The 13,921-nt window shown below is 40.6% G+C and overlaps 1 protein-coding gene across 1 annotated transcript in view; it reads left to right on the forward strand.

Annotated features, from left to right (window-relative positions):
* The window catches only part of PLEK (pleckstrin), a 32,254-nt gene that overhangs the window by 6,420 nt on the left and 11,913 nt on the right, over nucleotides 1-13,921 (forward strand). Inside the window, exons 2-4 of the mRNA XM_008577832.1 lie at nucleotides 7,500-7,655; nucleotides 7,881-8,062; nucleotides 9,984-10,075. Of these exons, the coding sequence (XP_008576054.1) occupies nucleotides 7,500-7,655; nucleotides 7,881-8,062; nucleotides 9,984-10,075 (430 nt within the window). The remainder of the gene's footprint in view (nucleotides 1-7,499; nucleotides 7,656-7,880; nucleotides 8,063-9,983; nucleotides 10,076-13,921) is intronic.

The raw sequence follows: 13,921 nt of genomic DNA on the forward strand, positions 1-13,921 counted from the left end.
TTTTTTTTTTTTTTTTTTTTTTTTTTTTCGTGACCGGTAACGGGATCGCAACCCTCGGTGTCGCGCCCACACCTCGCTCAGCCAGTGAGCAGGAACCGGTCTGTACGTGGGATCCGAACCCTCGGCGGGAGCGCCGCTGCACTTCCCAAGTGGCGCACTGTAGCAGTGCACCACCGGGCCGGCCCCCAAGGTCTTTCACACCTTTGAAAACAATTCTCGTCAGCTCTGCCTGTCCCTTTTTGGGCTAAAACCTAGCCAGTTCCCAAGGTCTTTCACATCTTTGAAAACAATTCTCGTCAGCTCTGCCTGTCCCTTTTTGGGCTAAAACCTAGCCAGTTCCTTCAATAATTCCCTAGGATAGATGATGCCACATTGGCATTCTCTTTTGAACAGGCTCCAGTTTATCTGCAGCTTTGAGAGTCCCTGAACTCAATGTAGTTCTCTGGGGACAGCTGGTAAGCACAGAATTATAGGGAATAAGTAGTATTTAATGAGTCTTTACTAGGTGCCAGATGTTGATTTAAGGAATGTACATGGGTTGTTTTATTTCATTTTCCAACAACCCTAAGAAGTAGATATTATCATTATCCCCATTTGCCAGATGTAGAAAGTGAGGTTTAAAAACTTGCTCAAGGTCACATTGTTAAAAAGTGGCAGAGGTGGGATTTGAGCCTGAGCCATCCAGCTCCAGAACCCATGGTTACCTACTGGCTCTGCTCTGTTTAAAGTTAGAATATCATTTCCCTCACTTTTGATCCTATGCTTCTATTTATACAGCCCACGATGAGTGTAGGGGTTTTTTTTGACAGCCCACAGCAAACTGCTGACTCACAGAGCTCCTTTTCCTTCATAGCCCATTTTCCCAAATCTTCTCGAATACATTTTATAAATCTTTTGAGAAAACGTTGTTAAAGAAAAAGACAGTATCTTACTTAGTTTTAATTTCTTTGCTGTTGAAGCAGTACATTTTTATGTTTATTGGACCCAGGTATTTCCTGTTTTGAGAATTGCCTGTTCACATTGTTTACAAATTTTAAAAAATTGGGAGTTTTTATGCATTTACATTTGCTTTTCTGTTGTTTTCTAAATGTACAGGAGTTTATTTTCCTATATGGTCAAATATTTCATCCTTTATGATTTTTTTCTTTTAGTGTCATGCAATGTCAGACTCTTATGTGCTAAATTATACCAGTCCCGTGATGATGAACAGGGAAGCTTTAAATCTGACTCAGCATCTAAAATCTGCCCGTTGTGGACATGTGATTGTATAGGTTTTGGTGTATAATGGGAGAAAACAGACATATAAAAAGAGCATATATTTCCACATATTTCCATATATATCCATATATATGCTATATATATGGTATATGGAGACGTGAATGTATGTGTGTGTATAATCTCCATTAAAGTGAAATAGCTAGCTAAGTGGTCTTAAGAAATTGATCCAGATTCTAGAGTTACTCAAAGTTATGCAAGAACCAAAATGAAGATGATGTCTGAGGGGGAGGAAATACACATAAAATGGGAATTAGGAGACCCGTTCTAGTCCCAGTTTCACACTAACTGGTCAGGTGTACTAGACCAAGTCACTTAACTTCTTTTTATCTATATGATGAAAGTGTTGGCAGATCATCCTAAATTCATCTCTAGCTTGGACATTTTATAATCACACTTTCAGGTTTGCTCTTGGGTGAACACCAACTGGGTTGGGGCCAGAAAGGGAAAAATGTAGGGATGGCCAAGGGAAGGTGCTGTCAGATTACCTGAGTGAGAAACTGGTGGCTGCAACAGTGGCTGAGAGGAGAGAAAAATCACCCCAAATTCTGTCATCCTAACCTAACTAATCACTACCAAGCCTAGAAGAGAAGTTAAGCTTAATAAGTGGTCAGATTTTTCTTGTTTTACTGAGTATCAGCCTCCTCATTGAATTAGACCCTGAATCCCAAACGACAAATTCTCCTTGGAGTAGCAAAGAGAGCCCCTAAGGCTGCATTTGAATTAGGAAAGCACAAACTCATTTTGGGCAGTTGGTTCTGGAGGCTTTAATTGTCCACTGAATAAGTGCAGTGCAGGCTGACCTCTACCAATTTATCCCAAGTCCAAGCCCAGAAGCCCTAAGTGACTGTGGCACTTATTACTTTTAGGACTGAGGTTGAATATTAAATTTGGGGATGAAAGGGATTTTAGCAATCATCTAGTCTAGCTTCTTACTCCTAGCTCTGTGAATATGTTTCTTTGCTTATTTCCAGTTATTTTATTTTTTTTACTAATTTGTCTTTGTATTTCCCTAAAAGTATATCCCAAATGTTAATATATAGTAGTGTCATATGTTATTCATTTCTTTATTAATTTTCCCCAATTGTTTTTTAAAAAATTTCAAACCCACAGAAAAATGGAGAAACTAGTACCCTTACTAATTTGTCTTTGTATTTCCCTAAAAGTATATCCCAAATGTTAATATATAGTAGTGTCATATGTTATTCATTTCTTTATTAACTTTCCCCAATTGTTTTTTAAAAAATTTCAAACCCACAGAAAAATGGAGAAACTAGTACCCTTTACCTAGATTCATCAATGGATAGTGGATGGGCTCATTTGCTTTGTCTCTCTCTATCTTGATATTTCTATGCAGTGTAAATATACGCACAGACAATTTTATGTTGAGTTATTTGAGAATAAGTTGTAGACACTATGCTACCTCACCCCTAAATACTTCAACATACATCTTCTAAGAACAAGGACACTCTCCTATATAATCAAATGCCATTATTACACCCAAGAAATTTAACACTGATACAATGCTATTATCTAATGTATCTTTTACATTCAAATGACCCCAAATGATTCAATAATATCCTGCATAGCTGCTTTTTTAAAAATCCATGATTCAATCAAGGAACATGCATTACATGAATATGCTGTTTGTCCAGTGATTAAATGAGAGCGGTAACTAAGTTGGAGTAGTTCCCTTCTACAGAAGCAACCTGAAGGGTGATGTTGCCATAATCGTTGTGAATCCCTTCACGGAGTTAACTACCAGGACCTGTGTTATGACTAAACAAAATGACATTGTTTTTTAAACTGAGGAATAACATACATACAATAAAAGTGCATGAAGTGTGCCATAATTTTTTATATATGTATACATCACATAAACAACACACAGATCAGATGGAGACATTTCCAGTGTCCCATTAGGATTCATTGTTCTTTTCCTAGTCTGTTCTCCCGTCCTAGACAACCATTATAATACCTTCTTTTCTCATCAGTTATTCCTTTTCTTGAACTTCATATAAATGAAATCATACTCTAAGTACATTTGTTGTCTTTTTTTTTAAATTCAACATAACACCTATGAGATTTATCCATGGTGTTGTGGGTATCAGTAATTCACTTTTTAAAATTGCTAAGTTGTATTCTATTGTATGAATTTACTCTATTGATAATAAATTTATATACTGCATTGTACAATTTAGTTATGCGTTCTCCTCTGGATGGGCATTTGAGTTATTCTCTATTTTTGACTATTATGAGTAGAGGTGCTATGAACATTCTTGTATGTTACCTACCTGGCAATGTACACTCATTTCTCTCAGATCTGTGCCTGGAAGTGGAATTGCTGATGCAAAGGGCACATATTTGTTTAGCTTTTGCATAAGCTGCCAAACACTTTTCTAAATCAAATATAACATTTTGCACTCCTATCAACCATGTGTGGGAGTTCCAATTATTCTGCCTCTTTGCCAAGTCTTGCTCTTACTCTTTTTAAATGTTAGGTACATTAGTAGGTTTGTAAAGGTATCTCATTGTGGTTTGAATCGCATTTCCCTGATAAATAATGATGCTGAACACTATAAGCTTTTGAATATCTTTTTTGGCAAAACACTTGTTCAACACAGTTTGACCATTTAAAAGTTGAATCGTTTGTACTTTTCTTGTTGATTTGCAGGAGCTCTTTATATTCAGGGGACGGGTCTCTCTCAGATTAAAACAGAAAGGCATTTAACTGACATCATTTCATATGTTGGCATAGTGTCTGACCTGGCCCATTTTTTAAAAAGGGAAATAATCCAGTGTTAGTCTGCAATATTTATTCTGCCTGTGCAGAGTGTATTTTAATTTAAAAATTATTTTAGTAACTACAGTAAAGGAAATGTTTGGACAAGCAAAGTGATAGTTCCATACATCTTTATCTTCTTTGCATAAATAGTCTTCCTTTGGGCAACTTGACCTTTATATAGAGGCCCTTTGTGTTTTGAGATAAGCAGCAGGATCTGCTGGGAATTGGATGATAATTCTATTTTGTGGTAGTCATGACAGGATGACAGGATGGGTCAAAGAATAGAGGCTAAGAACCTTATACTCTTCCCTTTCCAAAGCCCTCCAAAAATATAATCCAGAAAGAGAGACTTCCTAGGTCTAGTCAGAATGATTAATTTATTGCTAAAGAGGCAGTTGGCATTCCCCCAAACTGAAAACTTTTTTTTTGTTTGTTTTGACTGGTATGGGATTGCAACCCTCGGCATGGAGTGGTCCACACCACGCTCAGCCAGTGAGCGCACCGGCCATCCCTATATAGGATCCCAACCCTCGGCCTCGGCACTGCCAGTGCCACACTCTCCGAGTGAGCCACGGGGCCAGCCCCAAACTGAAAACTTTTTAGTAAGAATTTTCCGTGCACCGGCCATCCCTATATAGGATCCCAACCCTCGGCCTCGGCACTGCCAGTGCCGCACTCTCCGAGTGAGCCACGGGGCCAGCCCCAAACTGAAAACTTTTTAGTAAGAATTTTCCGAAGGGCACATTGACATGGATAGCATCACTCTGGCATTATAGACTATTTTCAAGGTCTTTGTATACAATGTAGCCATACCTGCACATGAGGCTGCTGTCTGAGTTTCTTCTTCACATTTGTATTCAGATAAAATCTGATTAGACCAAGGGATGAAAGCAACTGCAGCTTGCATACCAGCATCTGTGGCCTCCACACCCATGGTAGACAGAGCTATTGGATCACAACCCTTCTCCAGTGAGTCCAGCCTCAGGCATCCACTACCACTCAGTTTGAGTTGGAACTTGAGATAAAATCTTTTGCCATCCCTGAGTTGAACTGAACACAACAGCAGGCTGGGGAAATGCATATGAAGGAGAGTAGAGAGCCCTGCTATATTCTCTTGGTAATGGCACATGAGGGCATTATGGGCTGATTATAGATGTGTATACATTTTATCTTAGTTAAAAAAAAAACTGCAACAGAATGATGGTTCTGTTGTCCCCTGAAGGCTGCTTCCACACTGACCAAAGCTATGCCATTTATTAAGTTCTGCATATAGCTATAGAACAGTTTTAGAAAATACAGTTACATTATTATTACTATTCTTATGTTAATCATTTCTTATATCTTCTTTATTCAGTCTTATCTATTCATTAACACATAATATGATTTTAATTACAACCATTCATTCATTCCAAAAATTATTTATTGAGCACCTGGCTCAATACCATGGTAAGGTAGCTTCCTGCACTCCTGAAACATATAGTTTAGTGACAATTTATAGTTGACAGAGTGTTTTTATACACTTTATGTATAAAATGTATATATACACACATACACATGTATGTATGTATAAAATATATACACACATACATATGTATGTATGTACAAAATATATACATTGTATAATGCATACATTATACCCTTATATATACATATTTTATACATGATCTATACCTAATTAATACTCGTTACCATGCTTTAAGATAAAATTATTGTCTCCCTCTTAGAAAAGAAAAAAAAATCTGTGGCTCAGAAATATTAAATGTTTTCCCTAAGGACATGTACAGCTAATAAGTTGCAGCATGAGGCTCAAATGCAGGTTCAAAGTTTGACCGAAGTCATCCCATACCTTTAAGCATCCTAAATACACACATGTTATACAACGAGGGGAGGCCTGCAAGTGCAGGGACAGGCAGTCTCTCACAACCCCTGAACCTCATTACACCAGGAAAGAAACCAAAGAGAAGTGACTTGTTTCTTCGCACACACGTTCGTGCGGAGACTTCAGCTTTCCCAGTCATCACTCCGTGTGGCAACTGGCCTAATACTCTTGAATTTCTTCCTCATTAACATAATGATAGTGATACCAGTTCATTGTCATTTTCCAGGAATAGAGAGAGGATGAAAGAGCACATATTTAATTGTACAAGCTCCCATTTGTAGAGCACATTCAAACTTACAAAGTCCTGACCACATTATTTTACTTAATATGTGCTAGAAACTTCTGAGATAGTCATTATTATCCTTATTTTAGTGTTAGGAACTGAGGCTCAGAGCAGGTGAGGGGCTTGCCCGGGTTTGAGCAGTAGGGAAGTGATAGACCTAGAACATGAACGAGGTCAGCAATCGCTACAGCATTACCAGGGTTTATAAGCAGAGGCAGATCTGGGTGGGGCCAGTTTTATTTAAACCCATCCTCAATGAGTCACATCAGGCAGTCTGTTGACCATATTTTGAAAAGCACTAGAAAAATAGCTTCCTATGTTTTGATTTCAGAATGTTTGACTCTTTCTTCAATTCTGGGAAACACTCTCAAGAACTGAAATTTTCTAAAACAAAAATAAAAACCCTTCCAATACCAATGATTATCATTTTTTTCTATATTTTTTCTTTCCTCTAAATAGGCAGTTAAAATTTAAAAATAAATGAAGACAAAAATATATGAACTGTACTCTCAGATCACGGGTAAGAACTAGTTACAGAAGAAAGACTTGCTGACAGTTCTTACACATCACAACACTTAATGTGAGGTGGCTCCTTTGTGGTTCTTGGTGGTGTGGACCAAGCACGAAAAGGGAGGTGCAGGGGAAATTACAGCAGGAAAAGGTCTGGGTGGGGACCAGATAGACAATAAGGCCTGGTCGCTCTTAGCAAAGTGTGATATCTCCTAGCATTTGGCAATTTGGGAAATAATCTTTTGCATCATTTCAAAGAACATCCACTGTATGCTCAGGAACACAAGCCAAAGAAAGTACCCGATAATGTCATTACCATGGGGAAGAGAAGATAACCACGCTGAAAACAATTTAAGAACCATACTATATAAACTAGCATATAACAAAGTTCCAGAAGCTGTGGCACGATCAGTGAGAAAACCAGGAGGTGACCCTGAGATCAGGATGGGTCTGTGCAGTTTAGACAGCCTTCATCAGTGAGCTGTGAAGGATAAGGAGAGATTATCAGGGAGAGAAGGAGGAGACGGTAGAGCTGGAAAGAGCATTCCAGAGAACAGGGTCAGCCTGAGCAAAGAGCCAGGGGTAGAAATTAGAATAGCACCCCAAGAAGTCACTGACTCAGGAGGATTTATTTTCAGACAACAGAGATGATGTCACAAAACATTTTTAACACCAACTCTAAGAAGATACAGAATCTCTTTTGTTAGGAAGAAAATGTAGTTTACAAAGAGCCCTGCCCATCTCAGCTCTTTTTATTGTCGTTATAGGGGAGCGTGTTCAACACCTGGAAACCCATGTGGATTGTATTGTTAGAAGATGGAATTGAATTCTACAAGAAGAAAAGTGACAGCAGCCCCAAAGGAATGATCCCACTGAAAGGAAGCACTCTGACTAGCCCTTGTCAGGACTTCGGCAAAAGGATGGTGAGTTGGCATCACCAGTCACAGTGAACCCCTTGTCAGGCATGGACTTTCAGCCCATGTGCAGCCTGCCGTGTGTGCGGTGCTCTCTGGGCCAGTCCCTCTCACTACCACCCATGCTCCGCCCTGGCATTTGGGTCTCTCTTGCCCAGAACAGATTTGGGTCAACTGCTCTGCTTCATGAGGTGCCTCAGCCCCATTTCTAATGAGATGTGTTTTGACTTTTAGTTTGTGTTTAAGATCACCACTACCAAACAGCAGGACCACTTCTTCCAGGCAGCCTTCCTGGAGGAGAGAGATGCTTGGGTTCGGGACATCAAGAAGGCCATTAAATGCATCGAAGGAGGCCAGAAGTTTGCAAGGAAATCCACCAGGAGGTCCATTCGACTGCCAGAAACCGTTGACTTAGGGTGATTTTCTGTGTTTGCTTCTCTCTGCCCCTTCCTTTTTCCCCCTTCCCTCTGGCAAAGAAGAACACATCAGATCCCACTCCAAGGCTTGCTTTGACCACCTTTGAAGTCTGTATCCACTCGGTCAGGTTGATACTGGCACTTGGTATACTCAGATGTTTGCCTGGGTTTGAAGGAGTGGTTGTGGCTTCTCCAAGGCCTAGAGCCTGAGGAAAGGAGGCTAATGGAGTATACATTCCCTCATATTGTTTAACAAAGAGAGAGGAGAGAGAGAGAGAAAGAGAGAGAGGAGAGAGACTCATTGCATTTATAAAGTAGCCATAAGTTAGCCTTGAAAGAAAGCTTCAGGATCTCGAGGTAGGGAGGAAAATGTAGAGACTATGTACTCAAGCAGGCAAAGTTTCAAGTTCAAATTCATGCATTTATAGTCAGGAAGGACCAGCCAGGAAGAACATCCATCTTGGGTGGAAGCCATTTGTGCCTTGACCTGGATTAATGACCTCTAATGTTGACTGTCGTGGAATTGCAGGTGATAGTTGTAGCCTAAAGGTGGCCAGAGGCCAACAGGTAAATTTAGCCCCTGATGGATTCCTTCCTTCCTGCATTTTCTCCTGTCACATGAGCCCCTTTCTCCAGCAATCTCTTTCCTCCTGGTAGTTTTGCTTTTATGTTGATCTTACCCTGAAACAGGAGCCCTTTTAGGAAGAATCCCACGCTGGCTGCTAAAATGTCCAACAAGAATTCTTCTGTTGACATGGGGGGAGGGTGGGGAAGAGTCCCTGAGAGGAGACTAAAGATACTCCTTCTGCATGACTAACACAAGACATGGCATGTCACAGGAGTTTGATAAAATTTGTGTGTTGGGCTTAGTGAGACTGAGCATCTTCCCTCACCACGGAAGGTTTTTGGTAAAGACCCTGTGGTAGGTACCTAGTCTAGCTATAGCTGCTGACTGGAGACATCGAGTGACCACAGCTTTGGTCAGGGCTGTCAGAGCCAAGTGGTAATGATGCTCGGACTCTGTGGAACCACAGGATACATGACAGTGGCCTTCTGGGGTTTTTTTGCTTAGAATTTCTCTGATAAGGCTATCTTTGGCTTATTACTTCAAGGACAAAAACGAGAACATCTCACTATTTTGCCTTTTCTCTTACCTTTTTTAGAATAGGAGATAAGCTTAGTGGAAACATGCACTATCTTGGAGGCACATGTCTACAACAGATGGTCTCTCGAAGACCCTTAAAGAGTTGGGATGTGGGGCCGAGCCCGTGGCGCACTCGGAAGAGTGCGGTGCTGGGAGTGCAGCAGCGCTCCGGCCGCAGGTTCAGATCCTATATAGGGATGACCGGTGCGCTCACAGCGCTCACTGGCTGAGCCCGTGGCGCACTCGGGAGAGTGCGGTGCTGGGAGTGCAGCAGCGCTCCGGCCGCGGGTTCAGATCCTATATAGGGATGACCGGTGCGCTCACAGCGCTCACTGGCTGAGCGCGGTGCGGCCGGTCTCAAAAAGGACAAAAAAAAAAAAAAAAAAAAAAGAGTTGGGATGTGAAGATTGACGTACTTTAAAGATTTAGAATGTGTATGGAAAATTGACCGCAAGAACCTTTAATTGTTAGCACCCAACTCAGGGCAACTCTCCACCTCAGGCACCCAGAGTTAAATCAACAGAGAGTGTCATGAATTTAGGAGACATTGAGTACCTTCCTAGTGCATTTTGCTGTATGCTGTGCAGGCCACAGAGTTACGCAGTGTGAATACTGCCCTTTAGCTGCTTCTGATCTGGTGGAGAAAGTAGGCTCAGGGGCTATGTGGTGGCAGGAGGCTTGTGCTCATGGTCAGCCTCTCCCATATGGCAGCTCCCAGAGGGAACTCACCATTCTGAAATGCGTCCCACTCATCCATCTGTTTCTATCTCTGTGCAGCGCCTTGTATTTGTCCATGAAAGACATCGACAAGGGAATAAAAGAACTGAATCTAGAGAAGGACAAGAAGGTTTTTAATCACTGCTTCACAGGTAAAAAGACTTGCAAGCTTGAATTGGGGCAACTGGGTAGGGCAATTAGAGTTCTCCTTCAACCTTATGTGTGAGGTGGAGGCCATGGTGGTGGACGGGGTCACAGAATGCAGACCAGAAAGCATGAGGATTGAACTTCCCAGCATGGAAATGCAAAGAAGGGTAGGAAAAAACCTTGTTCAAGATAACATTTTGGAAGTTCCAGCTAAATCAAAGGATTTTTTTTTTTCAAATAAATGGTAATATGTTGAGAATTGTTAGAAATAGACACAGAGTTGAATAAGATGGAACCCTTACTATAACAAACAGGGATCAAGATATACAATGTAAGATTTTAAAGGAAAATATTAGGAATGTCAGAGGCTGCACAGGGTCAGGCATTAAGTGTTATGAGTTTAGGTAGTATGGTGTCGTTATGAAAAACATGTTCTACACAAAATTACAACTAGATAGGAAAAATAAGTTGTAGTGGTGTACAATAGCACTGGGAATCTATAATTAACAATTTATTGTATGTTCTCAAATGGCTAGAAGAGAGATCAAATGTTCTCATTACAAAGAAATGGTAGAGTTTTACAGTGAAAAATATGCTAATAATTACCCTGATTTGATCATCACACATTGGATACATGCATTGAAATATAATTCTGTATCCCATAAATATGTACAATCAATATGTTGTAATTAAAAAATTAATTCCTTGGGCTGGTCCGTGGCTCACTCGGGAGAGTGTGGTGCTGACAACACCAAGCCAAGGGTTGAGATCCCCTTACCGGTCATCTTTTAAAAAAAAAAAAAAAAAAATTCCTTAAAAAAACCAAAAACAAAAACATGTTCTTTGGAGCCAGACTGCCTTGGTTCAAATCCTGGTTCTGCCACTTACTAGCTATAAAACCTTGGGCCAGCAAATTAGCTTCTGTGCTTTGCTTTCCTCATATTTCAAATGGAAATAATCACAGTGCATCTACTTGCTGTTATGTGCATAGAACCGTGCCCAGCACACACCAAGTGCTATATGGTACAAGCTCTCAAGTGGTTATTATGACTAAAGAGGTCACATGTCAGCTCAATCAATTCTGTGAGTTCAGAAAAGAGAAAGAGCCCAGGGGATAGTTGGGGTGATTAGGAGGTGGGTACCTGAGTTTGACTTTCTTTAAGTATTTGTGTGGAAGATTCCCAATGAGGAGACTGGGCAGAGAACAGTGAGGACAAAGTTATGGGGCAGAGATGTGCAAAATATGTCTCTAGAAAAAGAAATTGATCATTCTGGTAGAGGTGGCTCATTGGGGGAGCAAAATGGGATGTACTGTCTGAGACTAGGTTTGGCAGCTGCGAGGTATGGCTTACCCATGATGACAAAAGAGGTCAAAGGAAGAAAACTCTGAGAAGATACAACAGATGTAGAATCTGAGAGGATATCCATGAAAATAGTCCAGGTCAAGGTCAGTAAGGTGAAGGGGAAAAGGATATGATCAGTGCTAATAATGGAGCATTTCATGGGAATGAGAGTTAAGGCAGCAGCCCATTAGCATTGGACAAGTCAGGGCCGAGATTTGGGATCTAGATACCAAGCTATGGACGGTGGTAAGGGAAACTAACAAGTCCTAGCTCTAGCAGGACTGAGAACACTATGATAGAGTGTCACCTCTCACAGAGTGATGGAGACGCAAAAGATTACTCAGAGCCCAAATGTTAAGAGCAATGAGAAGCCCGAAGGGACTGTACCAAGAAAACTCCTTCAAGAGAGGAGAGCCCAGGCACAGTCCCAAGTCAGTTTTTGCTTCAGCTTTTATTTTAAAGACAAGAAAGTTACAGAAGAAAAACAGATGGTTAATCATTCATAGTGAAAACATAAACAAACTGGCTATGTGACAATCTTCATTAAGCATGTGTAGCTTAAAATAGTTCAAGTAATTTACCATCAAAAGTGGTGCGTTGGACTTGCAGAGGGAGAGAACATACTTAGGGCTACAAAGTGGAGTGGGGAAAGGGGGATGGGAGGGAGGTCAGGGATAATTGAGGGGATAATTGATGGGGGACATGGGGTATAATCACAGTTTGTGGTAATGGACATGCTGCCAGTATGGATCTGGCTGTCACATCTTAGGCATGAGTGTTGACAATTTGTACCCATGAATATTCATAACCAATAAAAACAAAACAAAACATTTTTTTAAAAAAGACTAAAATTTTTTTTAAAAAGGAGTCATAAAACTAAGCTATGTGACATACAAAGAAAAACAATGAGATAATCACTAAAGTGCTTAACTACCTAAAAATTTTAAAGAAACAGCCTAGGGTGAGATGTGGAATGTCCCCCAGACACTAATTAATCTAACAGGATATCCTTGAAGATTTTAACTTACATACTTTCCCATCATTTAAGTTTAGCTGAACTAAGGGCTACTTAGTTCAAAGTAGCCCAAAACAATCCCCGTTCTGCTTCAATTTTCTTATCTACATCAAAGGCTTTAGTAGTCCTGTGAAAGTTTTCTGGTCTTTCTCAATCTTAGCATTCCTACAAGTTTTCCTAAAGGGTTGGGCTTTGGCTTCCTAAACTAAGGACTTCAATCCTCTAAACTCCAGTCTTCGGCCTTCTAAACTAAGGACTTTGGTCCTATGAAATACATGTGTTTTATTTCTATCTCATTAGTAACTTCTTAGTCAATATTCTCTGCAACAGAGCCTCTGGCACAGGGAACAGGAGAAGGTTCCAGTGTAGGATTGATGCCAGACTTAAATCCTGTGTAATGTGTTACCAAGTCCCAGAGTACTGGACTAGCAATTCTTAAGTTCTTCCCATTGAAGGTCAGGGTGGGTTCTAGAAATTTCTGTGGGCAGAGCCTCCATGTGGGAGTCTGGTGGCCTCAGCTGGTAGATGAAGACCACAGCAGTTGCTGGGACCCAGGCAGCGCTGACATGTGGTGGAGGACCTTGAATGTCAGGTGACGTGGAGACTAGACTGAACTCTGTCAAGCGTCAGCATGCCTAGCTGAACAATCACAGTCTCAAGGGTTAGAACACTTAAAAAGTGACAGCCCAACGCAAGTGTAACTTAAACTCTCTAAGCCTTAATTTTCCTTACAATGAGGTTTGTAATTATCACCCTACCTTTTTTACAGGGTTGCTGTGAGGATTAAAAGCCAAAATGTAATATCAATTAGTTTATCCTTAAAGGGAAAGAAAAGTGGGCAAATTCATGGAAGTCTCGCTAACTGACTACTCTCCCTCCTGTTTCGAGGATGGCATATCCCACTTGGGTGACCCTGGACTGGCAGCATGTTAGGTTGCCTCCCTCATTGTCTACATTTGTTTTCAATACAAGGCTTTGTTGTAACCTGCTAATAATTCAATTGAGGGGTCAATTTCATTGTATTCTCTTTGCAATCCTCTCTTGAGGCAGAAGGTTGATTAATGACTTCTCAAGGTCCCTGCTAGGTCCTTCTAAGGTGTAACAATCAGTACAGGTGATATCGTCAAATTTTAATTTAAGACACACGTTGATCATGCGTCCTCTAAACTCCAGTCTTCGGCCTTCTAAACTAAGGACTTTGGTCCTATGAAATACATGTGTTTTATTTCTATCTCATTAATAACTTCTTAGTCAATATTCTCTGCAACAGAGCCTCTGGCACAGGGAACAGGAGAAGGTTCCTCCTCTTTTGAGGCAGAAGGTTGATTAATGACTTCTCAAGGTCCCTGCTAGGTCCTTCTAAGGTGTAACAATCAGTACAGGTGATATCGTCAAATTTTAATTTAAGACACACGTTGATCATGCTATTTCTTGCTTAAAAACTTGTAATGGCTCTTCATTGCCTAATTTCGAAATGTACCATCAACGCTCTC

The sequence above is a fragment of the Galeopterus variegatus genome, unplaced genomic scaffold (genome assembly GCF_000696425.1).
Source record: "Galeopterus variegatus unplaced genomic scaffold, G_variegatus-3.0.2 Scaffold1586, whole genome shotgun sequence".
NCBI classification, from domain to species: Eukaryota; Metazoa; Chordata; class Mammalia; order Dermoptera; family Cynocephalidae; genus Galeopterus; species Galeopterus variegatus.